The sequence below is a fragment of the Dama dama genome, chromosome 22 (assembly GCF_033118175.1).
Source record: "Dama dama isolate Ldn47 chromosome 22, ASM3311817v1, whole genome shotgun sequence".
Taxonomy (NCBI): Eukaryota; Metazoa; Chordata; class Mammalia; order Artiodactyla; family Cervidae; genus Dama; species Dama dama.
In genome coordinates this window covers 25,168,936-25,196,485 of record NC_083702.1, presented here as the reverse complement: position 1 = coordinate 25,196,485, position 27,550 = coordinate 25,168,936, and the positions used below count along the sequence as shown (strand labels likewise).

General features: G+C 41.2%; 1 protein-coding gene across 1 annotated transcript in view; it reads left to right on the top strand.

Moving 5' to 3' along the window:
- The first annotated feature begins 4,427 nt into the window (after positions 1 to 4,427).
- The window catches only part of RERG (RAS like estrogen regulated growth inhibitor), a 133,734-nt gene continuing 110,611 nt past the window's right edge, over positions 4,428 to 27,550 (top strand). Inside the window, exons 1-2 of the mRNA XM_061125071.1 lie at positions 4,428 to 4,721; positions 8,453 to 8,613. Of these exons, the coding sequence (XP_060981054.1) occupies positions 8,553 to 8,613 (61 nt within the window). The 5' untranslated portion in view covers positions 4,428 to 4,721; positions 8,453 to 8,552. The remainder of the gene's footprint in view (positions 4,722 to 8,452; positions 8,614 to 27,550) is intronic.

The window sequence follows — 27,550 nt, the reverse complement described above, 5'->3', positions numbered from 1 at the left end:
AGCTCTCAGACACCACACAGCTGTTCTTCTCCGAGGTCTCCCAGAGACTCACGAGACAACGTGCAAGCTCATGGACTGGCCAAGGTCCCAGGGGCATGTCTATGCAAATATCTGGAATTCTCTCTCTGTGACTTATCTTCTACGAGATTTTATATCTGTTCCCAGGCAGAGGGAAAGTCCAGCCATGGCCCAAATCAGATTTTCCTCTGCCTAATATTGAAGCAACTGAGCACAAGCAATATCTAATAAAATAGAGAAAAACAACAATATCCCCCATCCACAGACAAAAAAAAAAAGTCATTTGCAGCAACAAAATCAAGAAATGGGTTTGATTTCTTGCCATAAAACTTTAAAATGAATCTTCTAATGAAATAAAAGATTAGGGTATAGACAGGCTCTGACTTCCTGAAGCAGTTTCAGTGAGTCATCAAATCCTGAGTATTCTGTTCACCAATAATGAATACCTCCAATTTTGGAGAGAAATAAACTGAGCAACTATCCTTCTCCTTTTCTAACAGGAGGGACAGGGTGAGTGGGAATGGCTTAAGGGAGAGTGTAGAGGGCTCCGAGAATGAATGGAGCCTCTCAAGCTTGGGGGAATCTTTTCTTTGGAATAGTGTCGCTCCTGATTGCCTATACTAAATCCTGGCACTCGGCCATTAACAAGGCTACACAGAAACTGCCGCGACCTCTCCTTTTTGCTTTATCTTCACATCTCAGCATGATAGACAGAGTGAAATGCTTAGCCCTCAAGCCATGGCTCCATCGTTTAAAACAAACAGGTTTCAGATAAGGGAGGAACAGAGCCAGGAAGAATTCCTTTATTATGTATTGCAGCAAATATGATATCTGATTAAAATAAACAATATAATAAACAGAAAAATATGTTTTGCAAGAAAAAAGGAGGAAGGGGATCACATAAACAAAAGAAGGGTAATAACAAAATAAATTAAAAATAGTAAGAAAGAAACAGTTGAATATACTCAATAATACAATACAGCCCATCCAAGACTTTCTTGAGAACATTACATCAGGAAGAAATGAAAAGGGATGAATCAAAATAATCAAGAATAGAAAAACTACAGTAAAATAATTGAATAAATTTATTTCATTTAAATATAGGACTAAGTTTAAAGCCCTTTGGGACTTAGTGTTACAGAACAAATGCAGATATTATAAAATCTTGATTAAAAATAATACAGAAGTAAAAATATAGTAAGAGGGATGGGGAAGTAAGAGGCTAATTTCCTCCTGATTAAATGGCAAGAAGTCAACTGACGTTGACTAAAATATATGGTTAAATATGAACCATATAGGAGCTTCCCCTCTAGCTCAGCTGGGAACGAATCCGTTTGCAATGTTGGAAACCTGGGTTTGATCCATGGATCAGGAAGATTTCCTGGAGAAGTAAATGGCAACCCACTCCAGTATTCTTGCCTGGAAAATTCCATGGACAGAAGAGCCTGGCGGGCTACAGTCCATAGGGTCAAAAAGAGTCGGACACAACTGAGCGACTAACATTTTCACTTTCAAAATAAGTAAATATCTAAAATGAAGACAATCTTTTAAGGTTCACTTTCATTTCTTTGTCTTCTGCTTAATTTAGTGTATTTATTAAATTAAAAAATAGCATTTATTTATTATTAAAAGGATATGATGGCCCTCAGCATATCTATATGCCATTTAATATCAGTATATCCATCCATTGATTCATTTATGTTCTATAGCATCTTTAATGAGGTTCTTTTATGGTAACAATGGTTATTTCTGGATGACATCATTTGGAGTGTGATTTTCTACTCTGTATTTTTCAACTACTCCAATTATTTGCAATTAACATGACTGGCAACTACACATACACACACACATTCCAGTCTATAATGGGTATTTGGGGCTTATACTGATGATTCATCCACTAATTTTGTGTTAGAAGTTTTAGCTTAAGCCTGAAGTCAGGCTGAGGGACCAGAGGCTAACAAGAGCTCTCCGGAGGGCTATTGCTGCCTAGCAAGCAAATATGCTGGCATACTACTCTCAGAGAATATAGGCTACTGAAGATATTGAGGCTTCTCCAGTGGATCAGTGGTAAAGAACTCGCCTGTGATACCTGAACCACAGGAGACACGGGTTGGATCCCCGGGTGGGGAAAAATCCCTGGAGGAGAGCATGGCAACCTACTCCAGTATTCTTGCCTGGAGAATCCTGTGGACAGAGGAGCCTGGTCACCTACAGTCCATAGGCGCACAAAAAGTTGGCCACAACTAAAGCGACTAAGCACGCACGCATGTGCTGAAAATATCACACAATGGGTATCAGGCTCCAATATGGCTACTTCACCTCTGTGGGCACAGCACGTCAAGAGTGGTAGGTATGCCTGAAAGTGCTTCCCGAAGTGAAAGGAGATTGCTGGCCTACGTACATGGGCTAAGTAGGAGGATGGAGAGAACAGATTCTGTAGACAAGTTCCCACAACTGTTACAAAAGGAGCCTGGCTTGGACCCTCTTCAATAATTCCAGTTAGATAAGAGTGGCAAAGTAGGAGTTCAACTTAAGTCTCTGTAAGTAGGAAAATAGGTATCTACATATAGATATGTAAACACAGATCTTTTTGTTAACTCTTTCCATGAATACTGGAGAAGGAAATGGCAACCCACTTCAGTATTCTTGCCTGGGAAATTCCATGACTGACAGTCCATATAGTCGCAGAGTCAGACACGACTGAGTGAATTCTGTTTCGTTTTTCTTTCTTTCCATGAATACAGGGTTTGATAGGCGAAGAGGGTAACATGTGAAACCTAAACACCTTAAAGCCACAGAATTCCATGTAATTGGATTTCTATAAAATTCCATATAATCTACCTGGATCATTCTTTCCACAATAGAGACTTTGAAAAGCTCCTGTATGCTGAGACACTCCAATCTCTCTCTCAGACCTCTTTCTTGAGTTTCAGACTCATATGTTCAACTTCTTACTAGCTATTCTATCCCAAATTAAGCATATGCAAATAAATCCAATATGCACAGTCCCAATTTGTTCTCTTCATTCAACTGTTTTTTGAACACCCACTATGTGCCATCATGATCAGAGAGCCTGGAAGTACAGAGACAAATATGCAACATCCTTACATTCAGGTAGGTCAAAGTTTCATGGAAAAGACTGAGAAATAAAAATGAGTACGATGCAAATATGATGATGGAGCACGGGGTGCTGGGGGACATAGAGTTGGGTCATCTAACCCAAGTGTATATTTAGCAGCAGGACATAGGTTTGTGATGAGAAAAGTCACAGAGGAGACAGTATTTGAGATTTCTCAAAGAATTCTTAGGACAACTCCTAAGCTGCAAGGAGATTCCTGCCTCTGCCCCAGACCTAACTGCTCTGGCCAGTGTGGTCCACAACTCAGGGCTGCAGTGACTTTTCAGGTGAGCTGGCCCTGGGCACAGCCTCAAGAACACACCACAGAGTGTACACTCAGCTCCAGGTCCCTGTCTGCTCTGTGTGATAGTTTCCTGGAGCCCACCTGGTATCTTGCTAAAGATACCTAGGTTTCAAAGGAAAAAAAATAACCTAGGTGTTTCCTGCTCCTCTAACCAGAAGTGTCATAGTCTTTGGAAAATCATTTAACCTCTCTGAAATGCACCTCCTCATCTCTGAAAGGATAATAATTTTAAATATGAGTGCTTACCTCAAGGAGGGTATAAATACCAAACGAGATAAGAGATGTGAAAGGCGGTCTAGCATAGCACAAATATTAATCGTGTTTGCTAGGTTTCGAGGACGATGGACAGTGACTTCAATACAACCGATCTTGTAAGGAGAGTGTGAAGCTTTGGAACTTTCTCAAATGTACAGATATGAATTTCCATTAAATTCAGTATGTATGTCTCTTCTAGCATCTCAGCTTCCAACCCGGCCTGAATTTCATTCCAACCATTTACTAGCCTTGGGGACAAGTTCTGTGCTCAGTCGTATCCGCCTCTTTGCGACCCCATGGACTATAGCCCGCCAGGCTCCTCCGTCCATGGGATTTCCTAGGCAAGAATATTGGAGTGAGTTGCCATCTCCTTCTCGGAGGGATCTTCCCCACCCAGGGGTCGACCCTGCGCCTTCTGAATTGCAGGAGGATTCTTTACCGCTGAGCCATCCGGAAAGCCCCAGGAAAAGTTATTTATCCTCAGTTTCCTCTTGGGTCCCATGGGGATAATTAAACATGCCTCTAAAGGATGGTTTGAAGTAGGGAATAGAAAACATCACGCATGCTTTCGTACGCGAGGTTTTAACCAAGGGAAGAGGTTCTTCTGTGAGAACCCAGAGGCCGGGAACTGAGTGGGGCCAAGCGAAAAGTGTCTCGGGTGCAGCGAAGGCGGGTATATGAATGGATGCTCCACTCTGCAGCCGGAGGCGGCCTCGCGTGGGGAGCAGGGCGCTGGTGCCGGTAGGGGGCGCCGGAGCGCCGCACTGCAGCATCCCGGCGGCCTCCCGGGCTGAGCTAGCGTCCTGCCGCAGTCCCTCGGCCGCTAGTCGGAGCGAGCGGCAGCGAGGAGTCCCCGGCCGCTCCTCCAGCACTTGCCGCCGCTCCCACCCACGATCTCAGCCCAGCGGCTGGGAAACGCCCCCCGCAGACTGCGCTGCGCAACGTGGGAGGGTTAGCGGTCCCGGGGAACCGCTTCCGAACTTGCCAGGGGACCGCGGCTCTCCCGGGCCTGGAGAGTGTGAACAGGTGAGTGTAACGCACGTGCCCAGGTGGCCCTTTCGGGATGACTTCCTGCAGACCCTTCGGAGCCCCTGAACGCTTGGCCTCTGGGGCGGTCCTCCTGGTCCCTGGGTCCTCGCAGGCGGGGGTTGGGGGTCGCCGAGAGGGTGATGTGAGCGCCAGCGCCAGGGGCTTGACAGCGTCAAGGAGCTAAGACCAGAAATGCCCTTTCGACTCAGGTTCCATTCTCTGCCTAGATTGAGAGCAAATGACCTGCAGTCCACGATGGGCTTGTTTATCATTCCAGGATACCTGTTGCTTTCTGAGCAACGCTATAGCCAGGGGTCTCCTACAATCTTCCTCCTCCCCGCGCATGCTGCGTTGTGATAAGATGAGGGATAATTCCCCGGTAATGAGACTGGCAAAACTTGGTTTCAGAGCTAGAGAAGGAGTGGCCCAAAGAGAATCTCAGCCCCACCGTCAGATTAGAGTCTTTGTTTCCCTAAACACCTGCACTTTATTTTGATGAGACCATGAACACAGAAGTTGAAACAACTATTACCTTATAAAGATGCTTGTAAGTATAATAGTTTAGGGATTTATTATGAATAAATCGTTTTTTTTTTTTTTTTAATAAATAAGATCAGCTTATAGTGAACTAAATGTCATAGGCCTATTGGTCTGTAAGCTCTTTGAAGATGACCATTTGCGATTAGCATGAATGTGGGATGAATCAATGCATGCATTAATAATAACAGAATTTGGAGTCTTCCTAAGCTTTCTTTTGGTACCTTTCTGTTTAGGAAAAAGATCAATACACCTTTAATCTCTCAAATGAACCTCTTATCTGTGATTTTATCTTTAGTAGTGATAGAAACTGAGAAATTTTTTGTCCTATTAAAACAGTCCACCTAAAAACTGAACGGCAGCTTTGAGACCCAGATAGAATACTTCTGCCCAACAACATGAAAACAAATGTTTTCTTCCATCCATGTCATGGAAGCTCTTGGATCATGAATTATTTTGAACATCAGAGACTTGGCAACAGGTCCCTTATTAACACAATTGACACATTCATCTTTGCTTCCTGTCTTTATCAAATGTAACTTTTTCACATATTCATGTGAGAAAATGTTCAAAGATGTATGTCAGTTTTGTGTCTCCCTTTAAAGGGTTTTTCTTAACATAACCTAAAATTGACACTAACTAGCTGTATCTTTTTTACGTTATATATGAAACATTCAACCCACATAATTTCTCTTTCTTATGTGAAATTCCTCTGCCTCTGAGGCCATTTGGGAATTACTGAAAAACTTGACTTAACAAGTGTGTGGTTTTTTTTTGTTTTTGTTTTTTTTTAAATCACATTTGATGGCTACTCTCTTGAAGCATAAATCAGATAGTAAATTATTTGGATTTTTATAGGCATGGGAATGAGCAGTCCTGCATGAAATAACAAATTGTTGTTTATACAAGCTCCAGACACTTGCATGTTCTATGTTTCAAAGAAATGCTTGCCATTCTTATTTAGAATTCATTTAGTTAATATATCTCAATAGATTATGTTTCTGTGATGCTTCTGTGTTGAAGCACTGAACTTTAAACATAGAGGCCTTTTCTTAATGAATGCACATAAAATGACAACGGAATTCTTTTATCTTTAGCCGAAAGTGTGGGACTGGACAAATTACAGATGTTACAACTTCTACGTTTTGTGCTACTAATGATCACTAAGGAGTTTTTTGATGAAGTAAACAACAGCCAATGCTAATATTGACCTTTCTGTCCTTCGGAGGAAGCTCTGACACTGTGAAAGTCAGCAAATACAGAATTTGTGAGGCAGAGGTCAATGGTTTAGATGCATAGGGAAGGAAACAATTATATGTTAATGTCTTTGTAGAAATACTTTTTCAGAAGAACTTTTACTTTCTTTCTTTCTCTGGAAAAGCTCTTTTAGAAAATTTGTAGATGCCAAAACCCTGGCAGGAGCCATTCATATGTTTAGATAACAGACTTGAAAGTGAAGTCTTGTATTTAAGATGAAAACATCGATTGCAGAAGTTCAGAGTGGGGGAGCCTGCAGTTCATGTGAAAAAGGGGGGCCTTAATATGAGTGATTGTGCTGGAATATAACCAGCATGCCTTGACGAAGAAGAGGAAGAATCCCATGAAACTTGTGCTGGGTCATTTGTCAGGTCACATTTCAAGGGGTTGAATGCAGAGGATGCCATGTTTCTAGAGTGATTAAAATGGCAAATGCCAGGGAAGGGAGCTGCATATGGTCAAGAGGGAAGGTGAGGGTCAAAAAGCATAAACAAGAACAGACGTCTCCATGTAGAACCAAGGAAGAGGACTGGGTCTCACTTTCCTAGAAAGTAGAGGTCTAGAATGGGACCAAGGCTCCTAGTAATTGCTAGGTACTTGAAGGGCTCTGAGTGAAAGAAAAGAAAAAGTTGATGTTATGCTCCTCCTCCCCCCACCCCTGGAAGTGGTAAATTAGACCCTGAGTGGTTATTAGATGGTTGCCTGGTCATATGAAAGGGCTCCTGTGATGGCTGGAGATTTTTTTTTCATTAACTCCAAGACTCCAATTTTACATTTCTGTGGTACCAAGGACCTTGGCATCATTCCTAAAGCACCCATAATATAAAGTGGGCTTGCATCCATGTAAGTTACTGCAGTTTTGTCCGACTCGTGTGACCCTATGGACTGTAGCCTTCCAGGGTCTTCTGTCAGGGTGTTCTCCAGGCAAGAAGACTGGAGTGGGTTGCAGTGCTCTCCTCCAGGGGGTCTTCAGGGACTGAACCGGCATCTCTTACGTCTCCTGCATTGGCAGGCAGATTCTTTACCACCAGTGCCACCTGGGAAGCTTACGCTTACATAATGTCATTTACCAGGTGGTGCTAGTGGTGAAGAATCTGCCTGCCAGTGCAGGAGACTTGCAGGAGACGGGGTTTCAGATTCCTGGGTCAGGAAGATCCCCTGGAGGAGAAAATGGCAACCAACTGCAGTATTCTTGCCTGGAGAATCTCATGGACAGAGGAGCCTGGTCGGCTATAGTTCATGGGGTCACAAGGAGTCAGACATGACTGAGCACCCAAGTGTTAGGACAATGCCATAGACTAATGTACTTGAGGTTGTTATAATAACATTTATCTTTTGTGTTCCAGGGCATTGTGCCTAGGAAAATGTAAAAATATGTATATGTTATGTATCAATTTTAGGAACATGGGTATCTGTTACATGACTTGACCTTGTGATCTAGTGAATGGAGATAAAACTTAAACCTTGAAAGGCAAATTCAATCATGTTATAGTGGGGTTAGCTAGTAGGAATATGTATTAGCCCAAAGGGAAATCGAATTCCAAATGTGACTGTCTCCATCGTGTGTTTTTGTATATTGAGTGTTTACAGGCACATGGTAAATACATGTATTCACAGCCAAGGATTTGTTATCAATTACTGACATAAAACATTCTTTGAGGAAGTGCTTTTGAAAATGCTATCTTGTGTTAAAAAAAAAAAAAAAAAGTATGTTTTAGAACCAGACAGGTTGAAGAGCAAGTCCTGGAACTATTCTTTTTTAGTTGAATGGTTTATAGTAAATTGCTTGAGCCCTCTTGCAGGATTGTGGTGGCGATCAACAGGGAAGATGCTGATCAAGTCAATGATTCTAGCACATAGAAGATGCTTAATAAATATGAAGTTCTTTCTCCAGTCACTTTCTCCAGTGAATTCCCAAATCTCTTTTGTTTAAGGATTGCAGATTTACCATGATATGGTAAATCCCAGGGCTGGAAACAAAAAGATCTCGGCTCTTTAGTTCGAACCACAGTGAATTGTCTACCAGCTCCCAGCATGGCTAAAAGTGCAGAGGTCAAACTGGCAATATTCGGGAGAGCAGGCGTGGGCAAGTCAGGTAAGGTGTTTGTTGTGACTGTAGTGCGTGTATGTCTGTGTGTGTCTTTGTTACTGCGCTTTGTTACTGACTGAGCCGGGGATGAGGTGGGGGGTGGGAGGGGGCAGTTGGCATATCTCCTATTCTCCTGTGTGGCTCTATTAGATGAAGCGTCTTTCTCTTTAACTCAGATTTTCATTTTGCATAATCACGTTTTATGTCCTTGTTTGCTTCTTTATGGTAAAGCAGAGCTGTTGATAATACACAAGGCAATGGATATGTCAGAGGTCTTGATATTCCAAGGAAGGATTCCGAATTCCAGAGAAATAGGATTGGAGAAATTAAAAAATACATTTGCTCTTTTTTTTTTTTTTTTTTTGTCTATTATGAGATCCTGAGGGGCCAATGTAATATCGCATCAATCTCTATATGCTCAGCAACCAGCTCAGTGTCAAGCATGTGTTGAGTGCTGAATAAATGCATCTTTACAAGGAGAAGAATTCTATTATTGTTATCCAAAGCAGGGTTCGACTGCTCGCTGCTCAAAAGTCAATAAAGAGGCCAGATTGGTGGAAAGGAAAGTTTGCCTTATTTTGGATTCTGGCAACCAGGCAGGGAAAGAGGACAGCTGTCTAACGGCTGACTCCTCTGCACCCCAATCAGGGCACATGAATTTTTATAGACAGAGGGAGGGGGCTACATGCAGAAACCACACAGTCAGCTCTGACAGTCATCTTGAAATTGGTCATCGATGGTCTGAACAGCATCATCTTGATTGTTTTTAGTACAGTTAAGTTTCAGTTCCCAGGTCAGTTTGTTTCCATTTCCTTGAGGCCAATTCTTGGAATTGTGACAGCTTATGTCACGGCTACAGTCTGGTCATCCTGTACTTAACTCTCCACCTGGTAAGGCTTTCAGTATCTAGAAGAGCTCACAGGATATGCCTCAGAATATTATCTACAACCCTTGAGAAGGGAACTAAGGGTCCATGACTTTGCTTAATGACGACATTATTGTTATTTGGTCTCCTTTGACTATTTTCCTTTGTTTCTGCATGTTCTCACTTCTCTGATTAAACGTATTTGACTAGTTTTTCCACAGTCAAAAGGCAGACAGAGGACAAGGGGGAAGGACCGTAGAGTTCTGCTCCATTTCATTGTCACTCGACATGTCTAAAATCAGGGAGGACTGTGAAGGCTGGGATGTGCCTGACCTCAAGGGAAACATATTGCCAGCACCTCTAGGGTCAATTTAAATGACCAGATTGTGGTGCTCCTCAGTAATTGAGAGCCTTTAGTGTTCCACACCTGAGGAAAGGTTTGCAGACCTTTCAGGTGAAGGGCAAAATGGTGGAAGTGAAAAATGTACTAGTCCAATTTGAAAAACAGATCTCAGATTTTATAATTAAAGAGTGCTAAGCAAGTGTTGCTAAAATGCCAGGGTAACGTGGTTTTTCAGAGAATGTTGCTTTGGTCTCTTACTGGAAGAAAGACTCATAATTGATTTTGTCCACTGAGCTTTTGGTTCTCAAGAAAGGACTCTAACAGACATAGTGCGTGAGTGTTTGTAGAGAGAAGCCTGTTCAGATCATCTGATACAACAGGTCATCCAAGTAATAATCTTAAACACTTACGTTGTTGTTGTTCTGTCATAAAGTCATGTCTGACTCTTTGTGACACCATAGACTGTAGCCCACTAGGCGTCTCTGTCCTCCACTGTCTCATGAAGTTTGCTCAAATTCATATCCCAAACACATATGAGCAGTCATTAATTCTGTAACCAACCTCTCTTTCCAAATTGGCTCTCTGGTTTCATTTCAGCAGTAAGTACTGCCTACTCTAAGTCTTTCTCTCTCTTTTTCTTACAATTTTCTTGAGAGGGCTCTTCTCTGCCATCACCCTTTTCTCCCACTTGCTATTTGCTTTGGCCTTTGGCAGAAACCAGGTAAAGAAAGTAACAGACAGTTGGCAAGGCTAAGAAACTGCCAGCCTTCACAAGCTCTAAGATTGTTAAACTCCTCCCTATTCATCTTAGTTTCCTGATCGCAAGCTAGCAAGCATGCATGCTAAGTTGCCTCAGTCGTGTCCGACTCTTTGTGACGCTATGGACTGTAGCCTGCCAGGCTCCTCTGTCATTGGGATTCTCCAGGAAAGAATGCTGGAGTGGGTTGCCATGCCCTCCTCCAGGGGAACTTCCTGACCCAGGGATTCAACCCGTGTCTCTTATGCTGCCTGCATTGTCAGGCGTGTTCTTTCCCACTAGCGCTGCTTGGGAAGCCTTCCCGATAGTGTGAGAACCTAACTTTTGTGGCTGGTGGAAGGATCTGGAGAATGAGGAAACTGTTTCAGTGAGTGGAGGATGAGGGTGAGGCAGTGTGTGGGAAAATTCGTTCTGCCCACAAGAGCTGGCCTGAATTTTCACAAGTGAGGGATCAAGGCTCGGAGCTCATTGTTTAACATCTATTCATTCACAATTTAACATAGGCAATAAGGAAAGGGGAATTTTTAAACCTTATGTCATCACTAAAAGTAAGTCTACATGCTTTGGAAAGTGAATCATGAAAATAAAAATACAGTTGAGAGAACCCCTTACTTTCTGTACCGTATGCGTGCTGCATGCTGAGTTGCTTCAGTCCTGTCCGACTCTGTGCGATACTATGGACTGTAGCCCACCAGGCTCCTCTGTCCATGGAATTCTCCAGGTAAGGATACTGGAGTGGGTTGCCATGCGCTCCTCCAGGGGATCTTTCTGACCCAGGGATTGAACCTGCATCTCTTACGTCTCCTGCATTGGCAGGCAGGTTCTTTACCACTAACATCACCTGGGAAGCCTGTGTACCCTATAACCACCACTTTTTCATCTGTATTATCTCTGAACACACTGGGTATCTCCTTCTGTCAAGGCTGACCCATCAGAGCATAGACCTCAGTTGGCTTTGTCTCCCCCAAAATAGTTTCAATCCTTGTTTCAAGGATTCTTCTCATTCTCTACTGACCTTTTCCCCTGAGCATTTCTTTCTCCACTACTCCATCTTTTTCTTTTCTCCAAGGTTATTGAACATGGACTCTGGCCTCAGTGTCTTAACTTTTTTTTGACTTCCTGTTCATTGCTTAAACAACTTTCACTGTGATCATACTGCTGAAACTGATTTTACAAAGGTCAGGGCTTCCCAGGTGACCCAGTGGTAAAGACTCTACCTGCCAATGCAGGAGACGCAAGAGATGAGGGTTTGATCCTTGGGTCGGGAAGATTCCCTGGAGGAGGATATGGCAACCCACTCCAGTATTCTTGTCTGAAAACTCCCGTGGACAGAGGAGCCTGTTGGCCTACAGTCCATGGGGTTGCAAAGAGTTGGACATGACTGACCACACACACACCCTTGATCAATAACCAACCAATCTAATGAATCTTTCCCAGCTCTGATCTTCTTAGAACTCTTATTACCGTTTAACACTACTGCTTACTCTTTCCTAAAACTCCTGCCTTCCCAGGTCCCATTACATCACCCTGCTTGGCTTTCCTGCCACTTCTCTGTTGACCCTAAGCAGCTGGCCTACCTCTCAAAGATCGGAGCTTCCAGCTTCCACAGACTATTCTCTTGTCTTCATGCTCCATACCTTCAGGGAATGAGCCCTCATGCCCAGAGCTTGAAGATAATACCTGCCCAAGAACTCCACATTCTGCAGACCTTGGTTTTAACTTACGGAAAGTGCAGAAGTGGAACTTGTTAATTAAGGTCCTTCCCAAATCTTAAATCCTATGATTGTTGATTAATAACTCTTCTTTGGACTGATTTCTCACTCTACCTTATATACATTCTGCCATAGGTGTTTATTTTCGTTTAGGGGAAGATGACAGTGATAGACCACATGGCTTTAAACAATTGCCTTTTTGTCTGTCATCTATAAACAGGCAGTGTTTTCCTATTTCAACATGAGACTGTTTTCCCGAGACCTTGTAACCACACCTCCCATTTAAAAAGAAGTATTGGTTTAACTTATGTATGGGAGTCAGTTCTGAGACCTTTTCCCAGAGTTCAGTGAAAACAACCACAGAGGACTTGATAACCTATCAGCTTTGAAACCAGACTCTAGCCATGGTGAATTCATGTTTATTCTAGTTCTTTATTAATATGGATAGCTCAGTCTCTGCCTTCTCAATGTACTCTACCTTCACCTTCCTATTGTACAGATTGTATCTGTTTTGTAAGTAACTTTTGTTTTTTTTAAGTCTGCAAGAAATTATACCTTCTGGAATGTATTCGGCTCCTCACTTACTCAAATGCCTCCCCAAATGACCATGATCTACTTGTGGGCTCAAACAATCCATTTCTCACCAAACGCCCAGCAGGAGACATATTCCTAGGAAGGGCGGGGCAGCAGGTGACCTTGGAGTAAAGGAGTGGTAGAAACTGAGTGTCTCTGCTTTGAACCTGGGTCTAAGTGTCAGACACGACTTGGCAACTGAACAACTGTGTGAATTGCTTCAGAGGCTCAAGTCTGCCATGGCCTATCTGCTATCCCCCACACTCAATACCAATTTGGAATTTAGTATGCTTAGTTACTCAGTCATGTCCAACTCTTTGAGACCCCTTGGACTGTAGCCCACCAGGCGCCTCTGTTCATGGGATTCTCCATGCAAGAATTCTGGAATGGGTAGCCATTTCCTTCTCTAGGGGATCTTCCTGACCCAGGGATCGAACCCAAGTCTCCTGCATTGCAAGCGGCTTCTGTACACTCTGAGTCTCCAGGGAAGCCCAGGCACTTAGGGTAAATAAGACCAACTGTCTGTTTGCTAACAGTGGCCCGGGTGGCCTGGAGTCAAGTACAAGAGCCCCAGTGTCCTACTGTTGGGTCTGACTCCCAGTTCTACACGTTATTAGCTGTGTGAACTTGGCAACTTTGACACGGCACTTAAATTCTCCGCTTCTGCAATTATACAAAGATTATAATAGGGCCTATCTCAAAGAGTTGTTGTTAGAACTGAGTGAGATATTATACACAAGATTTTTAGATCAGTATCCGGCACAGAGTAAGTGCTCAAGTATGTTACAGTTTTCAAGGTGTGCCTTTTAAGTTTGTTAGTTGTCTAGTGAAAACATATAAAGATATATTTCTACTCAAGTGAGTATTTGGGTTTTCAGTAAAAGTCAGAAAACTTATAATAAAAAAATTCTGTATCACTGCTCAGCACACACACACACACACACTTTTTCTGTCTCTCTCCTCTTAAATCCACAGTCTGGTCTATGTCAATTACAGCTTGACCACTGATGATCATAACAATACTTCTCCTGGCTAATATCTTGGAAATCTTGGGGAAAAACAGCCAGAAATATTTTGGTGTCCTTAATAAATTAAACCTCTTAAATTTGAAAGCACTTCTGGTATGTAGTTGATGGCTTCCTAAGCCCAGGTAACAGATAAGCCCTCCATGTTTAAAACAGACTTTAACGGTAACCAGAACTCTTTGGTTGACAGGTTGACATTAGACGCGTCAGCACAAGCGAAATTTAATAATGTGTTAATTACCAAACACATGGGGTATGTCTGTGTGTGTATGTGTATTGCAGAATTTACAGGGTCTTTTGGATCAGGAAGATTCTTCTTCCTTCTGTCTAGTTTTGGCAGTTGTCGCAGTTCTGTCTTCAAGTGATCTTTCTGGCTTAGTGAGCTCACTGGTTCAGCATGGGGAGCACTGTATGGATGCTTCAAAGTGTAGAGTCAAAGGAAGCCCTGAGTTTTCCCAACCCTTTCCTTTTTCTGTTGCCCCAGCAGAGCAAATGTTTTTCTTCTCTGGCTAAGGATAAGGCAGCCAGTAATAACATGGCATGTAGGACATAGATTTTCCTCACATGTTTGCATCAGCCTCTAACATGACAAGTAATGAAAGCAAAAAGACCTGTCATAAAACCTAGAATGCACACCATATTTATTATGTAAATGCTTCCTGGATTCACAGTATTCAAATGGGTAGTATGTGTGGGAGGAGCCGGAACAGAAACAACTGAAATTTTCAATTCCGTTTCACAGTTGACATTCTCATTTTAGGACTGAAATATTGTGTGCCTTAGCTAAATATATTTCTTGAAAGGGCTAGTCTCAAAGTTAATGGAGTAACCCTTGTTCTCTAATTCAAAAGCCAGTTGATTCACTCATCCATGAAGGCCTAAGTTCATAGACTCAGATTGCTGGACTGTAAATTGGGGTGCCAAACACAAACAAGCATGTGATATCGTTTCCCTTGGCACAGAGATTTATTTTTTTCTTCCCTTCTCTTGCTGTTGTTTGATTTTCCCTCTGTCTTAATTATAAAAAGTTTTCAGAAGTTCTTTGCATTTTATCTTCAAGTAGGACAGGCAAGGACAATGCTGATTTTAAACGTAACTCTTCCAATGAGCATTGGACACTGCTTTAATATGCATGTGTCCTTTATGTCTGAGTTATATTTATGAGATCACATATAATTAATGTATTAAGTAAAAACAGTATCAGTGGTGTCTTAGGTAGGTCAATTTCCTTAATGCTATAGTATGTTTTAGAACTTTTTCTTTACCCAAGTAGTTACACCAGTCTATATCCTTCATTGGAAGGACTGATGCTAAAGCTGAAACTCCAGTACTTTGGCCACCTCATGCGGAGAGTTGACTCATTGGAAAAGACCCAGATGCTGGGAGGGATTGGGGGCAGGAGGAGAAGGGGACGACAGAAGATGAGATGGCTGGATGGCATCACCGACTCAATGGACATGAGTTTGAGTAAACTCCGGGAGTTGGTGATGGACAGGGAGGCCTGGTGGGTTGCGATTCACGGGGTTGCAAAGAGTCAGACACAACTGAGCAACTGAACTGAACTGGACTGATATCCTTCATCTATACTGAACAGTGTAGATTGACGCTTCTTAAACATTGTCTCCAAGGTACTTTACAAAAGAAGGAGAAGGGGACTTCCCTGGTGATCCAGTGGTTAAGACTTTGCCTTCCAATGCAGGGGGTGTGGGTTTGACCTCTGATAGGTAAACTAAGGTCTCACATACCTTGAGGCTGAAGAACCAAAACATTAAACAGAAACAATATTGTAACAAATTCAATAAAGACTTTAAAAATGGGCCACATCAAAAAAATCTTAAAAAACTAAATAAATAAAAGGAGGAAAAAGATCTAGGGGATTGGGTCATACAAGCATCTCATTACAGTCATGTAATTCTATTGCATGTTTTATTGATTATATAAGTATAGGCAAAATTTAATATCAATGGTAATATATAATATTAACTAAAATAGTGTTTATAATATTAACATTAAATTATTAATAGTAATGTGTGAATATTAACATACCATGCTTGTTTGAATATAAAAATTATTTTCTCTAAAAATCAGTGACCAAAAGGGACTCTTCATGAAGATATAGCAAGTCAATCTATAACACCTAGGCATCGGGTACAGTTCCAGGAACAAGCAGGTTCAGCTATGTGCATCACATGATGTGAGCATTGACTCCTGTACTTTACCTACTCAAGAGCCAATCAGCTCTTCAAGTTCTTGTTTATTCTTGTCCTAAGACTATACGGTATAATCTTAATGATAAATTTTCCTTAGCTCTTTGTTTAGGTAAAAAGAGGGACAGATTGTATTTCAGGTGGGTGCAGAACTTCCATGGCTCCTGGAAGAAGTCTCTGTGTGTGTGTGTGTGTGTGTGTGTGTGTGTGTGTATGAAGATGCCTTACCTAAGTAGTTGTTGAAATTTAAAGATTACCAGCAATGAGGTCCATTGGTTATTGTGCAGTTAGTTGATGGTTAGAGAAGTAATTGGTTTTTTTTAGTGGATTGGATCAAAGAGAGGAACGTGGCATTGAGATGTTTCAATGGGGCTGGAAAAATAGTTGTTCTCTTGTCATAAAATATGGTAATGTGGCCTTGGAGCTTTTATACCTTCCTTTACCTGAAGAGATGGAAAACCAGAAAGAGGCAAACAGCCAAAACAAGTTGATTTTCTTTTGGTTGTTCCACCCCAAGAGGAATAAAAGGGTGTTTTCAAATTGCAGGTGTATACCTATGTGTGCGTATTAAATTACTTTAGTGGTGTCTGACTCTTTGCAACCCTATGGACTATAGCCCACTGGGCTCTTCTGTCCGTGGAGTTCTCCAGGCAAGAATGCTGAAATGGGTTGTCATGCTCTCCTCCAGGGGATCTTCCCGACCCAGGGATTGAACCCACGTGTCCTGAAACTCCTGAATTGCAGGTGGATTCTTTTACTGCTGAGTCACCAGGGAAGGCTATACCTAGGGAAATGTACAAAAAAGTCAGACTTCTATGCAGGGCTTAAGTCACACTGACCTTTCTTGCATGCCCAGGAAGTCAAGCAAAATGGGGAATCATGCTTATAAGGGTTTAGAAAATGGAAAGGAAAGAAAAAATTAAAATCATAAAAATCAGTTGCTTATTGGTGGGTAAACATTTTTGTAGGCTGGCAGTGACCAATTCTTAAACTTTTCTCTTAAAAACATATAATTAGGAAGAAATGATACTGGAAAACAAAACAAAATCAAGAACTGTTTTTCAAAGTCAAAAGGGCATATCTCTGTCCTGGTTTTTTTCTGTTGAAATATATTATTAAAATTCAATTGTCCTTTATTTTTATCTGATAGCTAATTTACTCATTGAAATACTTCCCTGTAGTTAATTATCAGTTGCTAGCTGGTTCCATTTTGATCTTGTTTTCTTGGCAACTGACAAAGACCAACTTTGAGGAAAGGGAGGGAAGAAAATTGTAAATCATCCTTGTAATTCCCCTTTTTATTACTGGTATTTCTCCAACTTATGGGTTTGGGGAAATCAGCCAAATTTTCAAGGTGGTACTGGCCTTGAAGCCAAAATTCCAGTGCAAACGCGTCCTTGTTGCTCACGCTGCCTTTGAAAATTGATGTGGTTTCAGAAAAACAGCCATAATATCCTCCATCCCATTAAAAATGAAAGTAGTTATATTATGAAGACAAGGCAGCCTGAAATAGCTAATTTCAGCCTTGAATAAGAAACTATGTAAAACTCTTATACATACATATGAGAGAGAGGACTTCCCTGATGGCTTAGACAGTAAAGAATCTGCCTGTAATGCAGGAGACCTGGGTTTGATCCCTGGTTTGGGAAGATCCCTGTAAAAGGGAATGGCTACCACTCCAGTATTCTTGCCTGGAGAATTCCATGGACCAAGGAGCCTGGCGGGCTGCAGTCCATGGGGTCACAAAATATATATATATGAGAAAGATTATTACCTAGATCATCTGCCTCCATAGAGCCACAGCCAAGTCATGAAGCTCAGTTTATGACTGTGAGGCTTTTGCAACTTTTTGCTACTAAATGTTTTCATTTTGTAATACCCTATTCCTTTCAAACACCTTATGTTAGAAACATCATTAGAATTTTGTGATATGAATTTTGTTAAAAAACTAAAGAGTTTATTTTTATCAGAGATTTCCACTAATCAATGAATTACCAATGCATGACAAAGGCCCCTGGGAGTTCTAGATAAGTTGCCAGTCAATTCAGTCAACATTGTCAGCAACCTGTGTATATGGACATTCCCCTATAATGCAGTATTCCATTTCTTACAGCTTTGGATCAAACGTAAGAAGGCTGTTGAATCATCTCCTGCTAAAGAATACATTTTTTATTGCTGTTATTAAAGAAGAATATGATGTACCATATTCTTTCAATATGATCTAACTTTTTAAAAAAAGTGCCCAACTGAACTATCAGGATTGGGGTTTAAACTTCACACCATCCATCACTCTCTCTTTTCATTCATCTGTCAAATGATACATCTATTTGCTTTTTTTTCTGTGATGCCAGTCAGGCTGTGAAGGTGCTTTGAAAAAGTACAAGTGTGATCTAAAATATGCTCCAAATATTATCATACTCTTTTAAAAATTAATTAATTAATTAATTTTATTTTTGGCTGCCCTGGGTCTTCGTTGCTGCACGCAGGCTTTCTCTAGTTTCGGAGAGTGGGGGCCACTCTCTAGTTGCGGTGCACAGGCGTCCCACTGTGGTGATTTCTCCCATTGCGGAGCCTGGGCTCAAGGGCATGCAGGCTTCAGTAGCTGTGGCAAGGAGCACAGGCTTAATTGCTCCACAGCATGTGGAATCTTCCCAGACCAGGAATGGAACCCGTGTCCTCTGCATTGGCAGGCAGATTCTTATGCACTGTACCACCAGGGAAGTGATATCATGCTCTTGTTATTAATATCTGTGCAGTCAGTTTCCTGGCTGTCCATCACAGGGGGCTGGATGGATACACTCAGGCCAGTAGCCATCTGTGAGTGTTCTTCCACTGAATGTATACTGTTACAGACTATTGGAAGGTTGTATATTTTCTGCTGAAGGAATTTGCACTTTCAAATGTGTGAAATGAATGCATGTTGAGTTGGGATATTTTTTTTAGGATCATTATGTAAGAGTCAAAAAGGGAGGTGGGTTTGGGAAAATAATTTGAACTTATGCCTTATTGGAGAAGGAAGTATGGTATGTTATAGAATTTTTTGATAGTCAAATTTTATCCTTATTAAAAAATTAAAGTTTTAAACATTTACACATTTTTGATAGACAGATTTCTCAAAAGTATATATAAATATATGTATCTGTAAAGTGTTAGTTACTCAGTCTTGTCTGACTCTTTGTAACACCATGGACTATAGCCTGACAGGCTCCTCAGTCATGGAATTCTCGAGGCAACAATAGTCGAGTGGGTTGCCATTTCCTTCTCTGGGGAATCTTCCTGACCCAGGGATTGAACCCAGGTCTCCTGAATTGCAGGCAGATTCTTTTACCATCTGAGCCATCAGGGAAGCCCACATGTATCTATATGTTTCCCTATAATCTTAAACTATGCTTTTGTTCATTCATTCAATTATTCATTCAACAAGTATGTATTTAATACCAACTCTGTGTTCTAGAATAGCCTGCTCATGGTACAGGATTCATATACATTCTAAAAAGGCAGAGTAGCTATGTCTGCTCTTTATTATGTCCCCAGAGCAGATGAAGACAGTATCCTCAATACACTGAATAAATTGAGTTGGACTCTGTGGTCATCAAATGCTAACTGTCACTGGAGAAGCCCAGTTGTCTATGAAGCCTCTATTGCAAGATGGTGTCTCCTCTCTTCTTTGAACAGGGAAAGTAGGCAGGAAGCCCAATTGTGGAGAGCTCAGCTATTTTTATTCTTGGTTTTCCATTGCCTTCCTTCTACAAGTATATTAGAGAACCACTGGAGAGAGAAAACTGTGAAGTGTTGCTTTATAGAAATGATTGTGAAAGCTTTTATCACTGCTATACCCTTAAAAGCCTAAGCTTTTCACTTTTTGAAATGTTAGGGAGAGTAAGCCTATAATTTCAAGATACCTTAAATAGCAAAATTTGAACCATGTCTTCCAAGTGCCATTCTTTGTAAATCTATTTAGGATCAAACTTAAAAATCATCACCAGCAAATCATTTTCGTAGCCTATATGGCAACTGAACTTTCTTCTATTTAGTTTTTCAGCACTGCTTTATTATAAGACATAGGTTGCAAAAAAATAATAAGCTATTTGTATTATAAACTGAAAAGAATGAGAATCATAGAGTAGATTTGCAGCAATCTTTTCTGAGGATAGCAAGAAAAATCGACATTTCAACTGTGCCTTTAGATTCACAATCAGGTTGATGGAAACAAATAGCACCAGGTCATTCACCTTAAAACCTAAATAAAGAAACAATCAGCCAGCTAGAGGTATAGAATTAGTATAAAATTTAAAGACTCAAGAGACAGTTCTCTATAACAGGTTAACCTGGGGTATCCTGTAATGCACATTAATGAAGTCTCCTTTATGTACAGTTGGGAAGGTCGCCTGGAGGAGGAAATGGCAACCCACTCCAGTATTTTTGTCTAGAGAATCTCATGGACAGAGGAGCCTAATGGGCTACAGTCCATGCGGTCGCAAAAAGTCGGACACTACTGAGCAACTAATACTAAAAATACCATGTGGTCTATACATGCTACATAATTTCATCAAGAATCATATCTATATGCACGTGTGCGTGTGCATTTGTGCTTAGTCATGTCTAACTCTTTGTGACCCCATGGACTGTAGCCTGCCAGGTTCCTCTGTTCATGGAATTCTCCAGGAAAGAAGACTGCAGCAGGTTGCCATTTCCTATTCCAGGAGATCTTCCTGACCCAGGGATTGAATCTCAAGTCTCCTGTAAAGAAGGTGGGTTCTTTACCACTAGCGGCACCTGGGAAGCCACTCTGTGAGGCAAATGGGTTCTCAGTCCCCCAACCAGGGATCAAACCCCTGCCCTGTGAAGTGGAAGCATGGAGTCTCAATCATTGGACTGTCAGGGAAGTCCAAGAATCACATATTTTAAATGGTCCCTTTATCATAACCAAAGTGGTTTCCTCACCTGCCTTTGACTATCTTGGGTGAAGGGAACTCATCATGATGGGAAATAGACCATTCCATTCTTGGGCAACTGTATCAATTATAGTCTTCCAGAGAAACAGAACCAATAGGACATACACTTACTTGCACAAATTATGTAATGTCTGTATTTATTTGGGCTAGCAAGATTGAAATCTGTAAAGGAAGGTAGCAGACTAAAAACTCAGGGAGGAGTGAATATTGCAGTCTCAAAGCAGAATTTCTTTGACTCTGGGAAACCTCAGTTTTTGTACTGTAAGCCTTCCAATAACTGGATGAGGCCCAGCCACATTATTAAGAATAATCTTCCTTAAGTCAACTGATTGTAAATATTAACCATCTCTACACAATAGCTTTACTGCAACTCCTACAAGATTTGATTGAATAACTGGGTCCTAGAGCCCAGCCAAACTGTCTCATGAAGCAATCACAAGTCTTCCAGTTTGTTATTTTACCTTCTTTGGAACCAAAGGCTGTTCGTCAGCTTTTACTCATTAGTTTAACTCCCTTAAAGTTCCACTGTTATTGTTTAGTCGCTAAGTTGTGTCTGACTCTGCGTCTCCATGGACTGTAGTCCTCCAGGCTCCTCTGTTCATGGGATTTCCCAGGCAAGAATGCTGGAGTGGAGAGTTCCATATAGCGCTTTAAATCAGTCTTCCTTAAGACAGCCCTGAACATATTTGAAGACGGCTATCATGCCTTTGGGGGCTTCTCTGGTAGCTCAGCTGATAAAGAATCTGCCTGCAATGCAGGAAACCCTGGTTTGATTCCTGGGTCAGGAAGATCCCCTGGCAAAGGGGTAGGCTACCCACTCCAGTATTCTGGGGCTTCCCTGGTGGCTCAGATGGAAAAGTATCTGCCTGCAATGCAGGAGACTTGGGTTCGATCCCTGGGTTGGGAAGAACCCCTGGAGGAGGAAACGGCAACCCACTCCAGTGTTCTTGCCTGGAAAATTCCATGAACAGGGGGCCCATTGGGCTACAATCCATAGGGTCAAGTCAGACACTATTGAGCACGAACGTATGCATAGCCTGCCTCCACCCATGCCCGAATTTTCTCTTCCATCATCTAGTACTCAGAGGGTATTTCATTTGCTCTGCAGACATCACAGTCTCTGGTCACAGCCTCATCCTTTCTGTCCTATTCCAGCTGTGCATTCCATGAAGTGTGGGGCTTGGAAATGAATGCAGGCGTTTCAGATGTGGGATGCCCAGTCCAGATCAGAGCACAGGTGTGGTCTTGATACTAGATCCTTTGCTTCTTAGACTAGATCCTTTGCCTGCTTAGACATTCTAAGGTCACTGTTGTTTTTACGTATAGAAGAACATATAAAAGAACATATATGTTCTTTTATATGTATTTTGCTATGTATGTATACATATGTATGTATGTCTATGTATGTATACGCTGTTGCTGAGTCAAGTCTTCCCAAGCCTATACCTGAGGGTATGTATATTTCGTTCAGGAATAGAAGTTAATTTTGTCCCCTTAAATACTGTTTTGTTAAATTTAATTCGTTCTTCCAGCCTGTCAGGAGCCTTTTGGATACAGCATCTGTATCATCCTTCTCTCCTTTCTGTCATCTAGAAATATGTTGGTTTTGGAACATTTTAGGCCCTGGATGCTCTTATTGAATCGTAGAATTTTCCACTTTCCTATTATTTAGCTCATCGAAATGATGAAGGATCCCAGTGAGTTTTTTTAGATTATTTTCAGCTAGTAAAGAAAAACAAAGCTCATTGGCTCTTGGTGTGAGGACATTAACACCATATCACATTACTTCTATGTTCATTAACTAATTTCTGTTTAGATGTGCCATAAAATAGGTTGTCTGGGAGAAAGCCTTGCAGTTATAATCCCTGTTTGCCATTTTATTTAACATTTTTTGTTTCTCACATTCTTGTCTTAGGATTCAAGGCATCTTGTTATATAAAGGGCATAACAGTCATACACTCTTATTGGTCCAAATATCTATTCCATACAGAAAGTCATTTTGTAGTCACATTCCAGGGTATGTATGTATGTTCTGTACTAAAATAATTGAGCTTCAGTTCAGTTCAGTCGCTCAGTCATGTCCAACTCTTTGCGACCCCATGAACCGCAGCATGCCAGGCCTCCCTGTCCATCACCAACTCCCGGAGTCTACCCAAACCCTTGTCCATCGAGTCAGTGATGCCATCCAACCATCTCATCCTTTGTTGTCCCCTTTTGCTCCCGCCCTCAATCTTTCCCAGCATCAGGGTCTTTTCAAATGAGTCACTTCTTCGCATCAGGTGGCCAAAGTATTGGAGTTTCAGCTTCAACATCAGTCCTTCCAATGAACACCCAGGACTGATCTCCTGTAGGATGGACTGGTTGGATCTCCTTGCAGTCCAAGGGACTCTCAAGAGTCTTCTCCAACACCACAGTTCAAAAGCATCAATTCTTTGGCACTCAGCTTTCTTTAGAGTCCAACTCTCACATCCTTACATGACCACTGGAAAAACCATAGCCTTGACTAGACGGCCCTTTGTTGACAAAGTAATATCTCTACTTTTTAATATGCTGTCTAGGTTGGTCATAACTTTCCTTCCAAGGAGTAAGCGTCTTTTAATTTCATGGCTGCAATCATCATCTGCAGTGATTTTGGAGCCCAAAAAAGTCAGCCACTGTTTCCACTGTTTCCCCATCTATTTGCCATGAAGTGATGGGACCGGATGCTGTGATCTTAGTTTTCTGAATGTTGAGCTTTAAGCCAACTTTTTCACTCTCCTCTTTCACTTATGTGATGCAAATCAGAGATGACTTTGGGCAAGAGTTCTTTCCATTGCGTTATACAGGTAGAGATACCAAACTTCAATCTGCCTCAGGATAAGTTGAGGGGTGTGTGTGTGTGTGTGTGTGTATGCGTGTGCGCATGCACGCTCAGGTATATCTGACTCTTTGTGACTCCATGATTGTAGCCCATCAGGCTCCTTTGTCCACGGGATTCTCCAGGCAAGAATACTGGAGTGGGTTCCCATTTCCTCCTCCAGGGGATCTTCCTGACCCAGGGATCGCACCAGTGTCTCCTGCATTGGCAGGCAGATTCTTTTCATTGAGCCACCAGGGAGGCCTCCTAGAATCACATGGAAGACTTGTTAAAATATAAGATTCAGGCCTCCATCCCTGAGGTTCTGATTCAGTAGGGCTCGAGCGTTTGTATTGCTAACAAATTCCAAGAGGATGCTGGTACTGCTAGTCTGGGGACCACATTTTGCGAACCATTGTTTAAGTTTTCGGAGTGTTCAGTTTCCATTTGAAATAGGTGTTTTCAGGTTTGAAAAGGCATGTAACTTTTTGTAAGCTGCACGTAATAAACATTGAGTGCCAGGAATGTCATGAGTAACCGATGATACAAAGGTAAATAAAACAGACAATCTTTCTGCCCTCATGAAGCTAATATTCTAGTGGGAGTAGACTAGGTGAGCCAAAAATACTCTACTGGGGCAGAGCAAATGTGAGACTTTTCTGTAGTTTCTTAAGAGTAGACTTTTTATTCTCTTCATAGCAAGATAAGTTTTATTTAAAACATAAAACAGTGTAAGCCTCAAAAACAGTGACATACTGACCTTTGTTTTTAAGATGATACCTTGAGCTATTTGGCAATAGTAGGGGTAGATTAGGGCTTCCCTGGTAGCCCAATTAATAAAAGAATCTGCCTGCAATGCAGGAGACCCAGATTTGCTCCCTGGATCAGGAAAATTCCCCTGGAGAAGGAAATGACAGCCCACTCCAGTATTTTTGCCTGGGAAATCCCATGGACAGAGGAGCCTGGCGGGCTACATAGGGTCACAAGAGTTAGATACAACTTAACGACTAAACCACCACCACCCCAGGGGTAGGTTGGGCTATACTACTAAAGTCTGGGAATTAAATATGGTCCAAGACCATGGTACCAAATATTATACTGAGAAAAGCTAAATAGACCACATAGGAATTGAACCTGATAAGCCTGAGTTTATTAAACCATGCTGGAGACTTCCCTAGTGGTCCAGTGGTTAAGAATCTGCCTTCCAATGCAGGGTATGTGGGTTCATTCCCTGGTTGGGGAACCAAGATCCCACCTGCCACAGGGCAACTAAGCCTGTGAGCCACAACTAGAGAAAGTCAGCATGCCACAACTACTAAGCCTACATGCTCTAGAGCCTGCACTCCACAATAAGAGAAACCCATGCACCACAACGAGAGAAAGCCCACTAATGCAGATTAGCTTTAATGAATATACAATAATTATTCTTTCTCCAACATTTGGAAAAAATAGTTTTCAATCATTTGCTGACAGTGACATTTATAAAATTTATGCAATGGTTGTATAGGCAGAACTGCAATGTTGAGAAAAGTTCATGAGTTTCCACTGTTTTGGATTGAAAGATAACATCTTTTTCTCAATGATGCATTTCCTGTTTTTTTAAAAAAATATTTTTCAAAAGCCCTCTTTTGTTTTATGCCATTGGGTAGTCATTTAGGAGGTGAAGCCAAAAATTTTAAAGTTAGAATAAAAAATTGGGAATATGTATCTGTCTGAAAAGCATTTGACTTCTTTTTGCATTAAGAATCTCATAAATTACAACTGAACCTAATAACTGAGCCAGCTTCCTAGTCATTTGGCAACATGTGTTGAGTTAGATGTTTTAAAGGAAGACTCAGCCACACTTGGTAGTGTGAGTAATGGTTGTCTGTTCCAATGCCTGGGACTGTTTTTCCATTCAAATGTTTTATATCTTGAATTTATTTTTCTAGCAGTGTTCCAAAAAGAGGTGAAATCAGGAGGACAGTAACCATACATTTAAGTACTTGAGTCCCAAAATTTAACCCATGATTTCTTAATGTCTCCCACTTATCAATTTACAAAGATTTGTGAAATTCCTTCTATGTCCCCAATTCTTCCACCCTCTCCACTTTCCCATCATATTCCCAATAAAATGCCAGTGTTTGTGGGAGAAGTTCAGAGAACTCTATGATTGTCCTTGTCTTCAAGGACCTTAATGTTTTGTTGGACCTGTCTGACTAGAAATTAGCTGGTGGTGGTTTCTAGCCCATTGATGGATTTTGACAAATTTCAGTTCAGTTCAGTTGCTCAGTTGTGTCCGACTCTTTGTGACCCCATGAACTGCAGCACGCCATGCCTCCCTATTCATCACTAACTCCTGGAGTCCATCCAAACCCATGTCCATTGAGTCAGTGAGGCCATCCAAGTATCTCATCAATTTACGTCTTGAAATATTTTTAGAAAATTGTCAGAGTTGCAGAAACAGACAGAGAGCACTTGTATACCCTTCACCTAGGTTCCCCACAATGATTACACCTCATATAACTACAGCACATGATCAAAACCAGGAAACTGACATGGACAGGGTATCAGTTGTATAATATGGATACAACTAAGCTGCAACTCTTAGAATGATTGATTTTTGACACCATTCAGTCTCGGGGTCCATTTGAAAAGACACTGGCAGAGCAATACAGAAGGAGAGACTTCAATTGTCTTAAAATTTGTAATTATTTATTTTGCAGTTTGTTTGAAACAGGCTTCTAATAAGGGCTGTGGATTGTAATTTTGTTTGATATGTTTCTTTCATTTCACACAAAAAAAATTATGAGATTTAAGTTTCCTCCTCCATCAGTTTTTGAGGCTTATTTTTGTTAAGAAAAGTGCATCATTTGTTCTGGTTGTTGATCCACAATCTTTGGACTTTGCTGACTGGATCCTCATAATGTTGTGTAACAGTCCTCTGTCCCCTGTATTTCCTGTAAACACAGGAAATTGGTAGTTAGATCCAGAGGATTTATTTTATTCAGGTTTTTATTTGTTTTGCAAGGTGCTATTATGTAGCTCTGTCAATGAGTGTCTGGTAGAAATTGACGTTCATTGTCTAGAGCTATGCTTTCTAGAACAGCACTTTCCATAGAAATTTCTCTGGTGATGGAAGAGGTCCATATCTATTTTTACTTATTAGTTGTAGTATTTTTTTATAAAAAGAAACTTCCTCTTAACAACTACTTTGCTACTATGAAGTTCAGTTTATACAGAAAAGATAGAAAAAAATTGCTTACTTCTTACTCTCTATTATCAGCTGTCAGAATAATAAGTTGTTTCCTTTTCTTTCTCAAAAAGTGATATATCTTCACTCTTATGTGGTTTTTGCTGTCCTCATGTAGTCATGATGTGTATTTTATTTTACTGTAGTCATTCTTGTTGAGGTTCAAATTTGTCCATCCTTGGCTGGAAGGGGTTTACTCAGATCTCATCATGAGTTTTTAAAAGGTGAAATTCGATAAGTAAATATACTATCAGAAATTATATTTGTTGAGATCTGTGCAAGTTAGTGTCTTAAACTGTACATAAGATGGCATTCTAGCAGTTGAATTCAGGCCATATGTGCTATAGGGATTAAGAAGAGAGAGAAAGATCAGTGGGAAGTACTTGGAGAGGTTTTGAGGGAGGCATTGAGACTGAAATACTGTACGTTCATTGGGGT